The 21997-nt window shown below is 43.4% G+C and overlaps 1 protein-coding gene and 1 pseudogene across 4 annotated transcripts in view; both read right to left on the bottom strand.

Annotated features, from left to right (window-relative positions):
- Positions 1–6239: 6239 nt before the first annotated feature.
- Positions 6240–21997, bottom strand: part of SCG5 (secretogranin V) — a 56156-nt gene continuing 40398 nt past the window's right edge. For 2 of the 4 annotated variants that reach the window (NM_001260672.1, XM_015141775.3), the window contains 3 exon segments: positions 6240–6820; positions 12549–12602; positions 19061–19173. In NM_001260672.1, the coding sequence (NP_001247601.1) occupies positions 6725–6820; positions 12549–12602; positions 19061–19173 (263 nt within the window). In that variant the 3' untranslated portion in view covers positions 6240–6724. 4 annotated transcript variants of the gene reach the window in all.
- On the bottom strand, positions 20298–20569 carry LOC694228 (large ribosomal subunit protein eL38 pseudogene; annotated as a pseudogene).

Below are 21997 nucleotides of genomic sequence, written 5' to 3'. Positions count from 1 at the left end.
TTCTCGTTCCTGCTTTTTCATTGGCCCCCGCCGCTTCCTAAGTCTATCTGCTGTTAAATGAAGGTAACTCCCTCTCTCCTACCCCAACCTCTCTCAGGGTATTCTGGAGTATGATAGACTAATTGCAAAGAAATGTGACCTTCTTGGATAACTGGTACCATCTAAATACCATGCATTATTCCCCTGTCAGACACTCTAAAATAGGATGAGCCAGGCTGAAATCTTCCAAAAGCTGTGGAGGATAAATAAACTCACATTCCAACTCAAAACTCAACAATGACAAAAAAAACAAGCATAGTGAAAAATGATAAAGATCAGCCTCCGCTGTTACCTTTTTCATTCATACCATTGTCCGTTTGGGGTCTATGTCATGGGGATGGTTCCTATGCCAATCCTAATGATAAAGCTTGAGTTTGGTTTACATCTGTGCTGTGATTATTCATCTTCTTTAAAGCACTATTTCTTACTTTATCAGCCAGGAAGGTGGGAAAAAATAATCTCTAAAATTCTATAGTTTTTCACCTTTCTCCTTTGGAGCTATTATAAGATAGTAAATTGATAGTAAAACTGAGAGCAGGACAGCTGGGCTCTACTTTGAATTTTCATAGAGCTTCAGCTTACCTGGGTTTTGGCTATCCCTATATGGAAAATATATATCAGTGGTCTTCAGTGTTTTTGGCACCAGGGACTATTTTTGTGGAAGACAGTTTTTCCACAGATGGCAAGGGGCATATGGTTTTGGGATGCAACTGTTCCAACTCAGATTATATCAGGCATTAGATTCTCATAAGGAGTGTACAACCTAGATCCTTCACACGGACAGTTCACAACAGGGTCTGCGCTCCTAGAAGACTCTAATGCTGCCACTGATCTGACAGGAGGGGGAGCTCAAGTGGTAATGTTCACTCGCCCGGGGCTCACTTCCTCCTCCACTTCCTCCCGAATGGCCAGGTTCCTAACAGACCACAGACCAGTATTGGTCCATGGCCCAGGGGCTGGGAACCCCTGACGTGGTTGATACCTGACTCCTCAGGAGACAGGCTTTTGGAAGCAAACTGGAACACCAGATAGATACACTCCCACAGATGCTGAAGTTGGAAGAGAAAGAAAAACATCTCTTTTTCTGCTGCTGTTTCTGCTATGAGAGATGGTAGCTGCAGGCAAACCCACCATTCTTGGGTCAAGACAATGACTTTGGGAGTGTCACACATCAGTGGTAGTGATGTGGTGGTGGCAGGGACACCAACCACTATTTCCTGACCTCTGGATTCCAGCTATGTGGGTGAGCTTGAACTGGTTAAGCCCAGCTGTGGATCCCTGCCTCATGCTCCTCCACATCTTTAAATAATTTTGTAAGCACATAATTCCTCGCATTATATCCCTTTCATATGGACATATCCAGAGTAAAGAGTTTGTTTCTTGCACTGAAATCTGATGAATTCTGAATTTGGAATCTAAATCGAGGTTTAACACAGGCGCTGTATTGCAGGGAATTTATCTTCACATCAATATGATAAGGTAAGTATTATCTTTCCCGTTGGTTACATGAAAGAACTAAGGTTTGGTGAGATGGAATTGTTTGCTCAAGGCCACACAATTTGAAAGTCACAGAACCCAGAGTCAAATGCAAATCTAATTACAAAGTGTCTGTATCTAACTACTCTGTTAAACAGTGACGCCATGGGATCAAGTGTGTAATAATAGTGTACAAATAGCTGAATATTTATGGTTGCAAATGTGCTTTAAACTTCAAGAAGGAAGAGCCTGTATCTTATACCTCTTTGATAAGACTCCCCAGTCCCAGAATATAGCTCAGTATTTGGCACATAGAATAGATCCTTGATAAGTTACTGCTGAATGAATAAATGAATGGTATTGTGATGAGTCCTGTCAAGGAAGGTGACACCATATGATGGCCACCTTGTGAGGAAGTGACTATAGTTTCCAAATGGGCTTTATTAAGATGCTCTGACTCCTCAGGTGTTCAGTTGCCACGGCTAAAAGCCATTACAAATATTTTTGTTTCCTGTGTATATAGTTACGGTTTTTGTTGGGAAGAACGGCTTATCAACAAGTTCTACTGGCACATAACATTCATCAAACAATAGAACATTCAGTCTATTAGGATGGGCTGTTAGGTCTTTCTAACTCAGCCCATCTTAGAGCAGCTCTTTTCTAAAAGAGTCTTTCTTTTGCAACTTAGAAGTTAATAAGTTTTTAAGCCCAAATTCAAGGACATGGTTCTACAAGAATCTTTGCAAACACCCTGCCTTAATTTATGGACTTCAGAAGCCAATGTGTGAAACCCATAAATGTCTTAGCAACTTTCTCCATGGATTCCTCTGTGCCCATTTGGAACAAGTTTTCTTTTACTATATAGTTATGATAATTTTCAGTGGCCCTTGCCTTCTCACAGGGCTTTCTGGCCACCAAATCTGCTATATTCTACACATTTTCTTTGAATTGCCACATTCATGTGTATTTTAGCAGGAAATTTGATCCACGTTTCTGATTCACCTATGGTTAAGTCACCAGACAATTTTGGAAGAGCAGCCTGATGGCCAGAAAGTCTTAGTAGAGTCTCTCTTTCCCTTTAGAAACAGAAAGTTGAGTATGTGAAGTACAAGCTCCCCGAATCCTGCCAGGCCTAGGCTGTTGGTAAAACCCAGGCTTCAGGAGGCTTCAAAAAATACTACCTTCTCAAGATATGCTCCTGGCTAGGTATGCCAATTGCCTTTGGAAATAATGTCCGGGAGCACTTCGAAAGGTGATGGCCTGGATCTCTCCCTGACCCCATCTTAGGACTCTCCTACCCTCCAAGCTTGCTCCCCATTGAGTGGCCAGTGTTTCCCCAGGTGTCTCTGTTCTAACCCCCAAGACTGTTGCCACAGCACATGATACCAGTGACGGGCTGGGATATGCCTTCTGCACTGCCCAAGTGGCTATGCCATGGTCAGAGGAACACTGGTCAATGAAAACCCACAGCAGAACCCGATGCTCTGTCTGCCCACAGATCTGCCCGATGCTCTGTCTGCCCACAGATCTGCCTTGATGTTGAGCAGGGCCGTCCCACACATCTGGTCTGTCTCCCTAATAAATGAATCATGCACAACCGTCATGGTATGCAGCAAATTGAGATATTTGGCAGGAACTCTGTGCCTTGACACTTCCTGAACTACCGACATTTGGGCAGTGACTCAGAAAAGAAGCGGGTAGTTCCACTGGCTGATTCTAAGACAGACTTGAAGGCCGGGTGTGGCGGCTCACGCCTGTAATCCCAGCACTTTGGGAGGCCAAGGCGGGCGGATCACAAGGTCAGGAGTTCGAGACCATCCTGCCGAACATGGTGAAACCCTGTCTCTACTAAAAGTACAGAAAAACTAGCTAGGCGTGGTGGCAGGGGCCTGTAGTCCCAGCTACTCGAGAGGCTGAGGCAGGAGAAAGACGTGAACCTGGGAGGCAGAGCTTGCAGTGAGCTGAGATCACACCACTGCACTCCAGCCTGGGAGACAGAGCGAGACTCCGTCTCAAAAAAAAAAAAAAGAAAGACTTGAGAACCATGTACACAACTTCACATCAATTTGTAAACCCCACCAAAGTGCGAGGTAATTCCACCTTTCCCTCTGTACACAGTCTAAGATGATTGACCTTTTATGACTTCTTTAAAACATTCTATTGACCGGGCACGGTGGCTCACGCCTGTAATCTCAGCACTTTGGGAGGCCGAGACGGGTGGATCACAAGGTCAGGAGATCGAGACCATCCTGGCTAACATGGTGAAACCCCGTCTCTACTAAAAAATACAAAAAACAAGCCGGGCGTGGTGGCGGGCACCTGTAGTCCCAGCTACTCAAGAGGCTGAGGCAGGAGAATGGCATGAACCTGGGAGGCGGAGCTTGCTGTGAGCTGAGATCGCACCACTGCACTCCAGCCTGGGTGACAGAGCGAGACTCCGTCTCAAAAAAAAAAAAAAAAAAAAAAATTCCATCATACTCATTCATTCAGCAGTTATTATTGCCTTTGTTAGGCTGCGTACAAGATATCAAGATAAAAAGAAAAATGAGACAGAGCCTATGGCTTCAAGGAGCTTATAACCCAGTTGAATGAGGCATACACATAATAAGTAAACAAGTATTGGGTATGCTAAATTAAGTTTAGCCCAAAGCTGCCTCCTTACATAGTGTAAGCTCGGCCTAAAGTTTTCTCTGTACATAGCAAACTGTAACCTAACTGGATGTGTAAACAGGCTGTAACCTACTCTTATGCCAAACACTGAGATTCGGCCAAAGGTGGCCAACTGTTCAAATCATGTTCAGATAAGGCAAACGCTGAAATGTAACCAATCCAGCTGTTTCTGTCTCTCACTTTTGTTTTGTATACCTTACTTTTCTTTTTCTGTCCATCGGGTTTTTTCAACCACACGGCAGTGCAGAGTCTCTCTGAACCTATTTTCCAAATTGCTCTTTGCTCAACTAAAGTCTGTTCAATTTAATTTGTCTAAGGTTTCTCTTTTAACAGGTGGTAGAGCAGGCTCTGTATATAGAGTAATTCTTATCATTACACCCTCTTACAGGGACTATATGAAAGGAGGCGTGAGGTCCCATAGGAAGACAAAAAGGGGTCATGAGAGAGAAGTAGCTGGGATTACAGGCATATGCCACCACACCTGACTAATTTTGCATTTTTAGTGGAGACAGGGTTTCTCCATATTGGTCAGGCGGGTCTCGAACTCTCAACCTCAGGTGATCCGCCTGCCTCAGCCTCCCAAAGTCCTGGGATTACAGGCATGAGGCACCACACCCAGATTCCAGGCCAGTTTTTACCATGATCTACTCTTACTTTTTAACCATCAACTGTGGTTCTATTGTTGAAATTTTCGAATACATACAAACACAGAAATAAGAAGTGCAAGCCGGGTGTGGGGGCTCATGCCTGTAATCCCAGCACTTTGGGAGGCCGAGGTGGGTGGATCACTTGAGATCAGGATCGTTTGAGAGCATCCTGGCCAAGATGATGACACCAAGTCGCTACTAAAAATACAAAAATTAGCAGGGCATGATGGTGGGTACCTGTAATCCCAGCTACTCCGGAGGCTGAGGCAGGAGAATCGCTTGAACCTGGGAGGTGGAGGTTGCGGTAAGCTGAGATCACGCCACTGCACTCCAGCCTGGGTGACACAGCAAGACTCTGTCTCCAAAAAAAAAAAAAAAGAAAAAAAAGAAATAAGAAATAAGAAGGACAATTAACTCCCAAGTACCCTTGACCTAGCTTCAGCAGTTATCAGTGTATGGCCAGTCTTGATTATCTTGATTATCTATATCCCCATTCCCTCCCGACCCTCTACCTCATCACTACCACTGGATTAATTTAAAGCAAATCCAAGACATCATATCATTTCATCTGTAAATAATTCAATATTGCCGGGCGCAGTGGCTCACGCCTGTAATCCCAACACTTTGGGAGGCTGAGGTGGGCGAATCACAAGGTCAGGAGATCGAGACCATCCTGGCTAAAACGGTGAAACCCTGTCTTTACTAAAAATACATAAAAAATTAGCCGGGCATGGTGGCGGGCGCCTGTAATCCCAGCTACTCTGGAGGTTGAGGCGGGAGAATGGTGTGAACCTGGGAGGCGGAGCTTGCAGTGAGCTGAGATCGTGCCACTGCACTCCAGCCTGGGCAACAGAGCAAGACTCCATCTCAAAAAATAAAAATAAAATAATAATAATAATAATAATAATAATTCAGTATTTATCCCTAAGAGATAAGGGCTCTTTTAAAAAAATAGCCATAATATAAATACTATGTAACATTTAAATCATACCAAAATATTCAGTCACTACTCAAACTTCCCTGATTGTCTGATCAATACTTTTCTTGATTTGATTTGAGTCAGGATGCACATAAGACCCACACACATTGTATTTGGCTCATGTCTCTTAAGCCTTTTAAAATCTATGACAGTACCCCAGCACTTTTCCCTCCTCCCATTTATTTGTTGGAAAAAGCTAGGCTACTTATCCTGTAGCGTCTCTTCAAGCTGGATTTTGCCGATGATTCCCAATGGTGTGTTGAATGCATCTCAGTTCTGCCATCTGTAAAATGGGGATAACACCAGATCCATTAAGTTCACAGTATTATTGTTAGGGTCATATGCTATCATGTATGTAGATCAGGCTGTTCTATTACACAAAGAAATTGTTCTTTATCATGCTTTAAAAAGAAAACTTCATATGCCAATGCTTGCATACATGTTTATTAAGACGCAGCCAAGTGAAATGTGTCAGCTCCTCCTCTTGAGTGCAGCCTTCTTTATTGGTGTATAACAATGCCCAAGGGCTGGATGAACTTCATAATCAAAATCGAATGCCAGCTTTTTACAGACTTGGCCAACATAGTATGACCTCAGACACCATTTTAAACTGCAAGAAATCTGAGCCTTTCATAGTCTTGCTTTTTATTGTTGACATTTACATTTTAATTTTTTTATGATCATTGCAGATCCACATTTTAAAAACCCAAAAAACAAAAAAGCTCTTATTCTAATTTAGCAGAAAGCAGAGTCATCGGTGTGAAGACAATACACTATCAACATACAACTTCTTTGTATCCATAATTATCTATGTAAGAAACATGCTGTCATTCACAGGGGCTCCATTAACACGTGCACATAAGCCATGCTGAGGCCTAATAGGTAATGTGGGTTTTCATCCAGCATCTTCTCTTTACTCTGGGTCCTTATCCTCATCTGAAAAATGGGGGACAGACTTCTTTGCCACAACATTATCCAGTCTCTGTCCTTGTAGATATGGATTGACACTCTGAAAAACGAACAAACAAACAAAAACCACGTGGTTTGGTGTTATATGTGAACATCAGATACAGACAGCTCAGAAAAGAAATGAACAAGAATTGTTTCTGGCCTATTGGGTTAACAACAATGTACCAGTGGCACCTATCAACCACCAAACAACTACTCCAGTGTATGAATTACTACCTCAGTGGCCTATGAAACATTTTCTGACTGATAGATAGCTCTAATTGTGTTTTTCACACAACTATATAGCCCTTTATCAGATGCAATGTGGTCTTTTTAAAAATTAGTATTTTTGGCACAAAGCTTTGGGGTAAACCAGCTCATAAGTCCTTGCTACTAAGTTAGGGACCAAAACCCATAAGAAAGATAATTATTATTCTATGGCCCTATTTAGGTAGGAGGGGGAATCTGAAATGCATTAAATTATATTTTGCATGAAAAATGTTCTAAAGGCCGGGCGCGGTGGCTCAAGCCTGTAATCCCAGCACTTTGGGAGGCCGAGACGGGCGGATCACGAGGTCAGGAGATCGAGACCATCCTGGCTAACACAATGAAACCCCGTCTCTACTAAAAATACAAAAAAATTAGCCGGGCGAGGTGGCGGGCGCCTGTAGTCCCAGCTACTCGGGAGGCTGAGGCAGGAGAATGGCGTAAACCCGGGAGGCGGAGCTTGCAGTGAGCCGAGATAGCGCCACTGCACTCCAGCCTGGGCGACAGAGCGAGACTCCGTCTCAAAAAAAAAAAAAATGTTCTAAAGAAGAAGAGTAGGGCCAAGTGGGAATTAGCATCTGAAGACTGGTCGCAGATCACCCTGCTGCTGGGATTGATTCTTCCTCGCTAGTATTTTACTGAGGAGAATTCATTAGGGGCTCAAGCGATCACTGCCACCTTCCTTCAGTCAAATTCAAAAACTGAAGCACAAAAGGAAGCTTCCTGAAAGGGCTGGAAGGCTCCTTTGTTTTTGACTGAAGACTCCGTACTCTGAAATCGCTTTCATGTGTTGATATTCTTAATGAGTAAATGTTTCTCCATTCCTTCTCTAATACATATCTATTTTTTGAGGTTTGGATTTGAACTAGTAATTGAAACTTTACAAAATAGTATTTAACAAGCAGGAAAAAAATTCAGAAGATTTGGAAGATGTTTGTTCATTGAAGTTGCCTTCCAATAATGGAACAAAAATATAAGAAAGAAGCTGTAGCCGGACGCAGTGACTCAAGCCTGTAATCCCAGCACTTTGGGAGGCCGAGGCGGCCAGATCACAAGGTCAGGAGATCAAGACCATCCTGGCTAACATGGTGAAACCCCGTCTCTACTAAAAATACAAAAAAATTAGCCGGGCATGGTGGCGGGAGCCTGTAGTCCCAGCTACTCGGGAGGCTGAGGCAGGAGAATGGTGTGAACCCGGGAGGCGGAGCTTGAAGTGAGCCGAGATTGAGATCGCGCCACTGCACTGTAGCCTGGGTGACAGAGCAAGACTCCACCTCCAAAAAAAAAAAAAAAGCTGTAGTTACAAACAATCAGCAATTGAGCAGCAACCTGTTGCATGCTCAATCCCCACATACGAACGAATGGAGGCTGTTCACAGGGGAGCTCTCTGGTCCATGACGTGGCCTGCCATGACTCTTGAAAGGTGAACAGACATTCATCAAAAGAAAAGGAATGAAACCTGAGTTTAGCATTTACAAATGTTCTTTCACATTCTGACTGCTAAACACATGAATCGTGAAAGGTCCGACTCACTCTGCAAAGATGCATCACAAAGTAGGTGAGAATTACAAAGTGAGCAATGTCCTCAGACATTTGAAAAGTGACATGTCACAAGACAACACCTCGCTGAGAATTCATCTTAGAAATATTTAAAATAATAAAAATTCCTTTTATCAATTACAGTGGTTTGGCCTACCCCAGGGGATCATATCAGAATCTTTGGGTAAGTAGAGCAAGTGTGGACTGAAAAAGTATATTCAGTATCACAAACATTTTGTTTAGTAATAGCTATTCCAAAAATTCTAATTTTTTTTTTTTTTTTGAGACGGAGTCTCGCTCTGTCGCCCAGGCTGGAGTGCAGTGGCGCTATCTCGGCTCACTGCAAGCTCCGCCTTCCGGGTTTACGCCATTCTCCTGCCTCAGCCTCCCGAGTAGCTGGGACTACAGGCGCCCGCCACCTCGCCCGGCTAATTTTTTTGTATTTTTAGTAGAGACGGGGTTTCATTGTGTTAGCCAGGATGGTCTCAATCTCCTGACCTCGTGATCCGCCCGTCTCGGCCTCCCAAAGTGCTGGGATTACAGGCTTGAGCCACCGCGCCCGGCCAATTCTAATATGTTAAAGGAGGACATGAGAGGTTCAAGTTTATCAAATATGAGATTAAAAAGTTCATAAGCTGTTTAAGTAAGATAAATAGTACAGCTCAAATATTAACAAGAAACAGCTTAAGAGTTTAAAAGTTCATAGTCATTTAAAAGTAGATTGACCTTTTATTTGTGAAGCAATGAGGAATTCAGTTGGATTTGGGTGAGTACATAAAGTTGCACACAGCCATATGGGGCTTGGTTGCAACTTTGAGGAGAACCTCTCTCTCATGGGAGAAGTCCTGCCCAGACCCACAACATGCAAAGGTTGGAGGGGAGGGGAAAAATTAATGAGGAAGTAAAAAGAGGAATCACGTGAACTTTTTTGATAAATATTTAACTGAGTATTGAATCCAGCACTTAGGAATAATAATAATGAGCTTTGGGTTTGTTTTGTTTTCGTTTTTTTGTTTTGTTTTGAGAGTCTCACTCCATCACCCAAGCTGGAGTGCAGTGGCATGATCTCGTGTCACTGCAGCCTCCACCTCCCAGGTTCAAATGATTCTCCTGGCCTCAGCCTCCCGAGTACCTGAGATTACAGGAGCGCACCACCATGCCTGGCTAGTTTTTGTATTTTTAGTAGAGACGGGGTTTCATGTTGACCAGGCTGGTCTTGAACTACTGACCTCAGGTGATCTACCTGCTTCAGCCTCCCAAAGTGCTGGGATTACAGGCGCAAGCCACTGCGCCCAGCTGAGCCTTGGCTTTAATTGTGCTCTGAAAAACTCAGGGCACTTCTGTATTTATCTTCTCTCACTTGGGCAAGAGACTGGGTAGGGCACACAGAAACCATGATTCCCATTTCAAAACTGGAAGAACCACTGGGATTGGATCTTTGCTTACGATGTCCTCTGGAAACTCACAGCAGATGCTGAGTTTCGTTGGAAGAAGGCTTCATTGTTCAAAAAAGAAAGCTTATAGTTTCTTTATATTGATTCATGCACTGGGGGTGGTGTGGGGGCAGTGTTAAGGTCTTCAATCAAGATGGGAACAGTATCTGAGACCTGATAATGGGCAGGACCAACTTGCTTCCTTATCAATCCAGAAAGGCCCATGGTTTATGGCATGAGAATGGGTCTTCGTAGATGCCCAAGAATAGGAAGAATTTGATATCTCTGGGTCAAAGTGACCCTTCTTTTCCTAAATTCTAAGCCTTTCCTATGTGGAGGAAATTGAGGCTAAAGTAAAATCCTTTATAACATGCGTCTTAGCCAGTATGCTGAGTTTTGGTAATCACTAGTCTCATGGAAAAATGACCTAAGTCATGCCCCATGGTCATTCACTGAGTCAGGGCAGAAGGAATGGTGGCCCAGGAAGTAGAGACAATTAAAGCTTCAAGCTAACTTATTCATTTTAAGTCAGTCATTGCTCTTATTGGGAAATGTTCTTGTTGTGTTGTAGGGAGATATTCAAGCCATGTTACTGGTAAATTATGTGTATTTTGAGCTCCTAGAATGGAATTTCTTGATGCTCCCTCAAGACCACATTATACCCTTTGGACCCTTTCCATCACCATCTGCTATTGGAAGCTGTAATCACCAAGAAAAACTCTTAATAACTCTGTTAACTCTCCTCAAAAGAGATTTGTTTCCAGAGGTAAAAATGTTCTACTTCTTGCATAGAAAACTGCTGTATGTCTTCTGTGTTTTGTCAGGCAGCACAGGGGCTTGGAACCTTCTGTTGTGGGGGCCTGAGGACTGATGCTGAGGCCAGAAAATCCACACCTCTTAAAACTCGCTCTGACTATATTTGGCAAAACCCTTCAGAATGGCCACAATTACCATTGCCCAGATTCCCAAATTTTGAGAGGATCCAGGCACTTGCTCTTCTGAATAAATCGTCAGTGGCTTTGAGTACATGCTTAGGTTTGTATGTTTTAACTAAAATGGTCGCTATCTCATAGCATTTTACCATGTAACAGTGGCGCTGTTTTCCTCCCACCTTCATCTGATCAAAAAAGAGGCAGGTGGCCAGGCCCTTCTGACTAGTACGGTACCAGTGGATTAGCAGAATGGACCTTGATCACTAGTTAAGTCTTGATGCTATAAAATACCCTGGAAAGCCAAAGCAAATGTGACATTGAGTTTTGTGTGAGGCAACACTGTATATGAAGTAGCTAAATGTGGAGTACCTAGACCAAGTTCCTAACTTGGGCGGCCCTGGGATGGTTAAAAACTAAGCCTGCAGCAAATTCAACAGACAGCAAACGAATATTACAGATCTAGTAGATTTTACATCAGTCTGGCTAGGCCAAGAAAAAAAGATATATAGGAGAAATTAGGTTTGTTCATCTCATCGGTTGCTCCCAAATTCCTTCAAAATTATTTCCTGGAGCAGGAGTTTAGCACTTCCCTGTTTCTGTCCTGTGTTTGTTTGTTTTTTTTCTTTTTGAGACGGAGTCTCGCTCTGTCACCCAGGCTGGAGTGCAGTGGCGCGATCTCGGCTCACTGCAAGCTCCGCCTCCCGGGTTCACGCCATTCCCCTGCCTCAGCCTCCCGAGTAGCTGGGACTACAGGCGCCCGACACCACACCCGGCTAATTTTTTGTATTTTTAGTAGAGACGGGGTTTCACCGTGTTAGCCAGGATGGTCTCGATCTCCTGACCTCGTGATCGTGATCTGCCTGCCTCGGCCTCCCAAAGGCTGGGATTACAGGCGTGAGCCACCGTGCCCAGCCTGTCTTGTGTTTTTTTTTTTTTTTTTTTGGAGACGGAGTCTTGCTCTGTCGCCCAGGCTGGAGTGCAGTGGCCGGATCTCAGCTCACTGCAAGCCCCGCCTCCCGGGTTCACGCCATTCTCCTGCCTCAGCCTCCCGAGTAGCTGGGACTACAGGCGCCCGCCACCTCGCCCGGCTAGTTTTTTGTATTTTTTAGTAGAGACGGGGTTTCACCGTGTTAGCCAGGATGGTCTCGATCTTCTGACCTCGTGATCTGCCTGCCTCGGCCTCCCAAAGGCTGGGATTACAGGCGTGAGCCACCGTGCCCGGCCTGTCTTGTGTTTTTTATAGAATTGATGTAGATGTGTGATCAGTTTTCCCCACTGGCCTACAGACCCTGGGAGGGCAGACAGACCCTCATGTCCCCCCAGATATGTCCCACACTGATGGGGGAAGCAATACACATTTCCTGAACGGAAATGGAGTTAATAGAATCACCACAAACTAGGTGTTCCACTAAAAATCATCTGCTAAAGCTTGGGGAAGCCATCGCAGAAACCAAGGACAGACTTTCTGGGTGTGGCCCTCATCACACGGACCAGTGTTTCTCAGGACTACACAAGCCAGGATTCTGTGACTTCCCAGCAAGCGAGGGTTTCAGCCTGTTCACTGCCCCACTCAGAAAGCTCCAAGCATCCCAGCAACAACCCAGCCAGCCGCTATTACCCTCCGCTTTCGTCTCTCTCCTCCCTTCATCTTCTCATAAAGGAGTTTCTTGTTCTAGAATGGGGAGAAAAGAAAACAAAAATGCAGAAGTATGGATCAAATTTGGTGAATGTCTATTTTAAAAGCAATACTTGGTGTGTCCCCTAGATATTTGCATACACATATTTTGGAAACAAAACTAGATGAAAGGAATGTCGTGTCAGAAAGATAGACCACAAGAGAAAAGCTGGTGGTGGTTCAGCTTTTAATAAAGTCCTCTGCAATGCCCTGAGGCACTCCAGTGTCATCAACAATCACATAAACAGGGAAATACGACATTTTAAAACATGAGGGGTGCTGGAAACCCGTCTCCTCACTTTGAACAGCCTTTGTTTAAAACAAATAATTTTATCTCGTGTATTTTTCTATCTAACTCCCTTTTTATAAACTGTACACATAAACCGCTCTCTGGAGTGGTGTCTGACTATTACCAACAATCCCTCGTGTAAATAAATGAGACATTCTGACTTCTGCAACCATTTCGTCTGTGGCGTAAGTCAGTGCCCCCAGTCGAGACAATTGGAAAACCATTTGGTCTGTAACATTTTTAATAGAGTGAACCTTTTAAAAACTGCCAAAAAACTTCTTGGCAGAAAGGAAAGTTATTTGGGTTGGGGGGCAGGGCTCTGTTACCACAGTTTGTGTAAGTGTTTCCACATATTGCTGTATTTCAAACACATAGTGGGCTTAAATGAGCTCTAGAATATCAGACACATGCTCAACAGATTTCCCTTCTATTGAGATTCTAAAAGACAGAACGCTTAACCTGAAGACAGAAAGGGAGAAGGGGATTTGGGGCGGGGGGCTTTGCTTGGGTTGTTTTATTTATTTGATTTTTTTATCTGGAGGAAAATAATGTATAAAAGAGGTGATTCATTTTGTTCTAAATAAAATACCCTGACATTAAGATAAAAAAAAAAGACAACGATAGAGTTCTGGTAAGAAACAAGTTTATACAATCTGTATCCTCTGAGCTGTCCACTTATAAAGATGTATTTTTAGTGGTGGATTTGGAATTGAAAATGACCAATGCCAAGAATGAGCTTCGTCATGTTTCATGTTCATTAAAATCTGCCCCACCTGCAATTTACAATGCAGATCTCTTGCCCAACCTCAACTATGCAGGGAGGCGGTGCCAGAGTGAAGGAACTTCTACTGCTAAAAACGCCAGTGCTGGCTGCGGCCTCTATATCCTGCTTACTTGGGGAATGAATCAATTTAATATCAGAAGGGAGAAAAGGCAGACTTGCGGATCATTTTCTTGAGCAATGAGGATATTGTTGTGAGGCTCATTCTCTACAGTCTGTGGTTGCCCTTCTGTGAATGTAAAAACTCCTGAGGCAGAGAATGTCCGAAGAGCTGGTGTTAGAGCTGGGAAGGGCGGGAAGGGGTGAGGACAAGGGCTTCTTCATGTGCACCATTGTTTTCAGCTGCCTGAGCTGGATGGGGTGTGGAAGAACCTGAGAGCTACTACCATGGGGTGGGACTGTCAGCCAGCCCTGGCAGAGCTCCACTGTGCCATCAGCCAGGTAAAGGCAGCATCATTTCATTATTTAGGAGATCCTGGGGCAGGTCATACCCATAAGAGTCTTCATTCAAAAAGAAATACAAAAGGCCTGGCTAATCTGCCTCTCAAAGATGGTTCCCGTGTCTCCTTAAGAGCTAGGGTTAGGATTAGCAGGATAATGCTTCCCTACCCCTGCATGAAAGTGTCTGGGACATTCTTAATGAGCCCCGTTATTGTATGGACTTGAAGGCATTGCAGGTATGGTATGGGTAAGAGAAGCATACAAATGGAAAGAAAAGAAATCAGCTCTCTCTCCTCACACCCATTCCTTGTTGATTCCTTGGGGAGTGGTAAGCCTGTTTTCCATGTGAGTAGCAGGTTCAAGTTCATTAAAAGGGCTTTCCATGGTGCCATCAAGATTTTGGACAACTGTCCAGATCCTGGTTTCCAATTACTCTCCTAAATAGAACCAGGGGGCTTCCTGGAGAAACGTCTAATTCCAGGGCTAGGAAGGAAAGTACAAAGATGGGTGAAGATGAAATATCTAATTAGGTCAAAAAGTAAAGAAGTGCTCCAAAAAATGATGGGGTCTTGTCAAAAGGAAAGAAAAGCCAGCTTGAGGAGACTCCCACTGGCCAAATTTTGGACAGTTAGAACACCAAAATACATAATAATATGCATTACTGAATCCACGAATCCATACTTATACTATATAAATAAACACATTTATAAATAAATAAATAGAGAAGCAGGGGAAACTCTTGCTTAGAATAGAATGTCAACTAGTAAATGCAGAAAGAATAGTGGAGTAAGAAAATCATCATTTTGAAGCTATCATCATTATCATTGAATCTGGTAGGCATCATCAGTGGATGTTACGTTTGTTGGTTAAAAGTCGAACGGGGAGCAGAATATTTACACAGCCCCAAAGCGTCTTCTCACAGATTAACTATTAATTTCTAAGGGAATTTTACACCAGAGAAACCTGGAGGGCAGGACTTTAACAAATTGAACAAAGTTAACATTGCCAGCCAAGAGACAGACTGACATCATGTGCTTCCTGATGTAAAGTACTAAGTAGGACATAAAATACGAAGCAGGTCTAATCACATGGAAAAACCTGAGTCAAATCCACACTGAAGAGCATTCAACTCATCAAACATGTTAAGGTCAGGAACGACAAAGCAAGTCAGGGAGGGGCCTGGTCCCTCATATCTCTGTGGCTCAGGCACTGGCTGTGCTCAGCTGCTGATGAAAAGGTGTGAAAACATTTGGAAAGGAGAAAAATTTGCTGTTTGAGACAACTTTTTCATAAGTAAGTAACAATCAGCAGTTAATGTGTAAAGGGGGAGTGGGTAGCCGGCATGCACAGTAGCCAGCCTTTGGTGTGGTCACCACTGGTGTAGTCACACCCACTGTCTGGAAGGCAGCCAGCCCTCAATAGGACTCCATAGGACTACCACACAGGACACATGAGGAGCAATGAGCCATGAAAAGGTAGGGAACGTATCCAGCTTGTAAAGTACTCTGGAGTCAGATGATGGGGTTCAAATCCCAGCTCTGCAGGCTGAGCAGTCTCCTCAGCTCTCCAAGCCTGCATTTTCTCATCTGGAAAGTGAGAATGACAAGGATGGCCAGATGGAATAAGATGATTGATTACTTAGAAAGGTGTCTGGCATATAGTATGTGCTCAATAAACATTACTATTTACTATGTATTATAGTATTATGTGTTATGTAATACAATTACTATTATGAGTCATCTTTGCATTCCCATTACCTAACACAGGGCCAGCAAGGCATATGATGTGCCGTTAACAAATGTGTCTTGATGCACTAACAAAGAGAGAGAAATGCAGGAAACAAGGTAGACACTGAAATGTGTAATATGTGAATCATCATTAAAGATGCAGCTCAGCTCCAGCTAGTGTCAAAAACAAGGAAGCATTATTAGCAGATAAGGAAGCAGGGTCTTTGTGCTGTTCTATCATGAAAGATGGTGACGCTGTTAACTTAAAGGATGGTTGGGCTGAAGACAAGCTTGAGACTGTCATTCCATCTAAGCACTGAGGAAGGTTTGTGGTTCCCAGTTTAGAAAAGCAAGACATACTCAGTTCACACTTCCGTGTGAAAACCAAGGAAATAATGTTTTACTGGTAGGTGGTAATGGGAAAATAAACAAGGAAACCTAAGTTTAAGTAACCACATAATTGAAGATGATAAAAGGTATCTAAATATTGTTCCTGGTCACTGATCTCTAATATTTTCCTTTTACATTTGGTCCTAGATTCTAGTCTTTAGCTCTAATGTGGCCAAAGAATAGGAAAGACTGAGAGAAACTCAAGTCAGTGTTTTGAGAAGGAAGCACAGAGAATGAAGGACAGTGGTTGGCCTCATGCTGGGGCACTGGAAGTGAGTGGAATTTGGTGAGAGAAATCGGTGAAGATTTTCAAGAAGAGATGAGGAAAGCTGAAAAGAGATGTATTCATCCCTCCCACCTCATCATGCCACCAACTGGGCTCCTTGCCTTCACTCACACCTTGACTCAGTCTCCCTCCTTTCTTTGTCTCATTTCTAGGCTACCAGTGAAGCTGAAGACCTTCCCGCCTGAAACTTCCGTGCTGCCCTCCTTAGTACCTTTGACTTCCTTCATGGCTACTATCCCAATCAGTCACACCAGTCCTCAGTTCTGGATCTTCCTCTACCCTTGTCTTCCATCTTCCCTAATAATTGCCCCTGGCCCTCAGAATACAGACAAAACATGAAGCTGAGTGGTGCAAAGTTGGATTCATTTCATTTTCATGCAATTCATCTCAAACACAGGACTATAAGCTCTCTGAAGACCAGCACCATGTCCTGGTGACTCCTGTATACTGAGCATCTAGCGCAGTGCCTGGAAAACAGCGGGCTCAATATGTTCTCTTTGTGCCTTATTGAAGCTGGCTTTTCCTTCTGTTTGGTAATGCTTTGATCACCTCTTGTGGATCCCTTCCCAGTACTCCTCAGTAATCTACTCTTTCCCTCACTCTCTCTTCTCTTTTTTACATCCTTCCTCCCTCTATTCCTCTCTTCTTTCTTTCTAAAATGCACTCAAAGAAAAAGTTCATATTATCCATTTCATACAAACCTGACATATCTCTTATTTCCTCTTCACGCTGTATTTATCCCATATACCAATTCTAGATAGTTTTTCCCCCTTTACAATGTCTTGGATTCTCACCCTTCTTCACTGTGTTCACAGTCATCATAACTGAAATGATTCCCATATTTTCTTCCCGTCTAGGATCAGTCTCTTCTCCTTTTACATCATCCTTTAATATGCCACCAAAATAACTTCTTTTATAGAAGGCTTTTATTATTTCAGTCTCCTATTCAAGAACCTAAAGTTGTTTTTCTATTTCATTCAACATGTTTAAGCTCTACTAGGAGGCTGGAAAGTGGCTCTGCAAACCAATTCTTCCAAACAGAACTGTTTATGAAGGAAATGGAATAATGCAAATTGGAAGAAGCAAAATTAACTCAGGAACGTTGTTGTTTTGTTGTTTTAAGACAGGAAATGTGTGCATGTTGAAGACAGAGGGAACTGACAATGCATGTTAAAGCAAGACACTGAAAAAAATAAATGTGGTCATTAATGAAGATTTCTCTAAAACAATGTAGAAGGAAGGGAGGGAGTTTAGTTTTGAAATTTCAGTATTCCCAGTGAAGTAGTAAGCAAGGCCATCTGCCAATAATGCGCTGAGAAGAGATGAGGACTTTAGAAGGGCTGAGGGAGTTGGGATACTTGCTCATTCACTCACTCATTCATTCCACAGACGTATTGGCCACCTGCTGTTACATGTGAATGAACACTCCTAGGTATTTCCCCACTTTTCTCCCATGGCTTCAGCATCTGCTTACATAAGCCCAACCACAGAAACACAGACATATCCCCACTCAGTTCTGATCTCGTTTGGCTCATTGTTCTAGTCTGCTGGGATCTTCTTGAATCCCAACTCTGTCATCTGATGGCATCTCTTCCAACTTCATGTCATCCTCTGGGAATCTGACAAGTACATGTTCTATCTATTTATTACAAACATTGATAAAAATGTGAAGTTGGGTAGTGCTAAGACACACAGAATACCATGTGAAATCTCCCTCCCTATGTACACGGACTCTTTAACAAGCCCCATTCTGGTGATATTCTGTTGCCTAGGCTGTCTCTCTTCACCTCTTTCAATAGGGGAACATAAAACGATCTTGCCAACTGCTTTGCAAAAGTCCAAATGCACCATGCCCACTTCATTTCCCTCATCAAGCTGGCAAATAAATGAATGATGCTGGCAAACGGAAGAATATCATTGGATCGGCAAGATTTGCTTTTAGCACGCCAATGCCAAATGGTCATGATTTCTCTTTCCAAGTGCTTATAAACAACTCCCTTAACTGACAGCTATACGCACTTACCTAGGACCAACAGCAATCTCACTGTTACACATCTTGGAATTTTTTTTTCTCTTTCTATAAAGCAGAATTATATATGTCTGTTTCTAAGCTCTGGTATCTTGATTCCCTTGATTCCGCAGAGATCATCTCCCTTAGTTAGAGATGAAATTTGCAAATTTTCTGTGTCACTTTAAAAAAAAATCATATCCTTTGATAAAACCCTGTAGAGATGCATGAAACACTGGTGATATTTAGGATGTGTATGACACAGGCTGTGAAGTAGACCAGAGTAGAAGCCTCTGGAGACTACAGTCAATGTTAGGTTGTGTCTCTTTAGATGGATTTGGTAGACTGCTGCCTGGACACATAAGTGTGGTTTTGAATAGTAATGACTTGAAGGTCTGTCAACCAGAGATCTCTGAAAAATTCGCTTCTAAGTAATTTTTCTTCTCTCCTTCTGCCCATATTGCTTATCCCTGCCATCAGCACCTTCAGAGTACTGAAGTGCAAAATCTACTAACAATTGAGATAGGACTTACCCACTTGCCCAAGCCTGGATAGTCATGTTCCGGATCAAACAGATGCTGATGCAACTGGAACTCTCGACTGAACTCTGCGGTGTCGGGGGTGTTCTCTAGACATCCATCATCTACTGCAAACAGCCAAAGGTTTTTGAGGAACAGCCAAGACATTTATCATTACTCTAAGAGTTAATTCACCAAAACAACTAGCATCCACAGGTCAGAATCTGTTCACAACAGTAGTAACTTAGAACACCAGAAGCCACCTTCCCTCTAGGATCCAGTTGGATAGGACTGCTCATCTCAAACTCCCACTCCTGTGCAGAGACTCACTGGCTGTTCACCAAACCCACTTCCCTTTCCTCCTCGGCACCTAGTTAGACGAATTTCCCAGCCTTGCTTTGCAATCACGTGGAGTCATTTGCCTGAGTTGAGGCCAGTAGAATGTGGGCACAAGTGATGTATTCCATTCCCAGGCCTGGAAGTGAAATACATCACCGAAAAGCATAAAAACCTCTCATACCATGCTCCACTTCTCCTCATCCCCCATCCCCATCTCCTGGTCAGCCTGTTACATGTTGCCAGGGCAACTGTGGGTGTCAAGTGTAAACATGGCAGTCTGGGGTGCTGAACCATCCACCACACCACAGCCTCACTCACCTCTGGCAGGGCTTCACACGGGTGAAAAATAAACTTCTATTGCATTGAGCCATAAAATTTTTTTGTCTGTTACGACAGCAAGTGTTTCCTTAAGTAACATACTTCTATTGCACATGACCCACTCTGTTTTCTCTTGAGCAAGTGGTTTAGAAAGTACTTTGGCTTCCTGGAGAAAGCCAAATCTCCACAACCTCCACACAGCACTTCATCACTCGCTGTTGTGTTTTATTGTGATACTAACTTCAGCTTTGCAGTCAGACAAGAACAGAGCTCACGGATCAAATCCCAGCTCCTAACATACAGATAGGCTTAGTTCCTTTGGAAAGTTAACTTGGTCTCTCCAAGTTCATTCATGGATTTGTGAGATGCAAATAATCAAATACTTACCTACAGGATTGCTGTGAGGAATAGAGATGATTACATTTAGAGCACCCGGCACATAACAGGCTTGCAATATGCTTTAGTTCCCTTCCCATCATCTCCCTTTAACTGACAGTTTATACTACGACTGCCCTTTGAAATCAGCAAGTTTTCCACTCAGACCAAAGAAAGAAGCCTATGTGTCTCAGATGCTGCTTTTTTTTTTGGGGGGGGGGGTTTTTTTAGTATTTTAATACAGTTCAAATCAGTGTGTCTGGCTCATTTCAGTTCCTTCACTGCCAAACCAGGGGGCAGGGACTGCTTCAGTTTCTCTGCCTTCTCTTTGTCAGTGATGACCAGGGTGTAAAGGTATCTGCTGCATTGAACTTTAAACTTCACATTGTCCTTATTTTTCTTGATCTTGACAGATTTGGCATCCTTTCGTCAGGCTGTGAGCAGAAAGTCCTTGATTTCCTCAATTTTCTGATGCATGGCGATGAGGCTGCTGGGAGCTGGCGCGGACCGGGACCTGAGGTCCCCAGATTTCACCTGGCCGTAGATTGCCCCAGATTACCCTCCAGATGCTGCTTTTATGTAAATTCTATCATTATTAGGCATGATGCTCTAAAAATGAGTCATTTTTCCCATGTCTAATATATTTTAGACAACAGCAATAAAAAGGGGGACAGAGGAGGGATTGTGAATTGTGTGCAGGGTTAGGAGGAGGAAGGAGGGTCTCATTTTAAAGACATAATGAGACATCAAGGCAGTGCTGAAAGGGGGTATTTACAATTAGCCAGGATGTCTAGCTCTTGACACTGCTCTTAACTGCTCTCAGCGGCTTTCAGCACACAGTCTCTCAGCTCTTAGCAGCGTGCAGCTAGTGTGGAAGTCATCAGCATTCTGAACAAACCCCTATCACCGCTCTCCACTTTTCCATGAGCTATTTATCTAACTTATACAATATATAGCAATTAACATGTAGGAAAATATACCAATTCAAGAGAGTTCAGGCAATCTGCATACGGCACCTTCATAACCTTTCATAATTGTTTCTGGTGTACCTCTGAGTGGGCCCCGACTGAGATGCAGATAAAGCCTGCTCTGGGAACCGAACCGAAGGTGTCTCCGGGCCTGAAAATGTGCCTTAAATTCACATCCTATCTCTGAAGCTGAGATGGACTCTTTGAGCTTTGCTGCTCTGTCCAGGGTGAGTGGGCCAGGATTCAGAGGGGAGCATGGCATGAAAGGAGAAGTCAAGGTTTTATTCTTGGATTGCTCAGCTGTGCTCTGCTGTGTCATGATTCAAGCAATTCCTCACAAATAATGGCTAAGTTTAGCAAGCGATTTCATTCTTGGAATGCAGATTGTGCAGAACAAAGAGTGAGGGAATAGGTTAGTTTCATGGAAGGATAGCAAAGGAAATGGCAGACAACCTGTGACAAGAAAGTGTCTGGGTTTGGGATTTTGTCCAATTCTAATGGGCCAGCTTGCTCTCCTCTCAGAGCTCCTAAGTGCACAGACTAGAGCTTGATTCCATAGGTCTGTACGGTTTTGTGTTTTTATTGTTTTTGTTTTCAGACAAGCTAGAACTACACTGTATGCTTTTTGAAGGCACTGTCTATGTCTTCCCTCCATAGGTGAAGAGATTAAGGCTCAACAAAGTGAAAGTGGCATACTACAGTCAACACTAGAGCTCAGATCTCTTGGTTCAAACTCTGGACCTCTTTCCATTCTCCTATAATATTCTCCAACTTCAGTGTGCACTAGAGCCATGAGGAGGACTGGTTACATACAACAAATTCCTGGGTCCCACCCCCAGAATTTTCTGATTCAATAGGCTGAATCAGAGTAGGGCCTGAGAAGTTGCATTTTTAGCAAGTTTCCAGGTGCTGCTGCTGGTGGTGGTGGTCCTGGGATTTAAGAACCACTGCA

Source organism: Macaca mulatta, chromosome 7, assembly GCF_049350105.2.
Source record: "Macaca mulatta isolate MMU2019108-1 chromosome 7, T2T-MMU8v2.0, whole genome shotgun sequence".
In the NCBI taxonomy this organism is placed as follows: Eukaryota; Metazoa; Chordata; class Mammalia; order Primates; family Cercopithecidae; genus Macaca; species Macaca mulatta.
The sequence above is the reverse complement of the archived record's forward strand: the minus strand, read 5'-3'. Positions and strand labels throughout refer to the sequence as shown.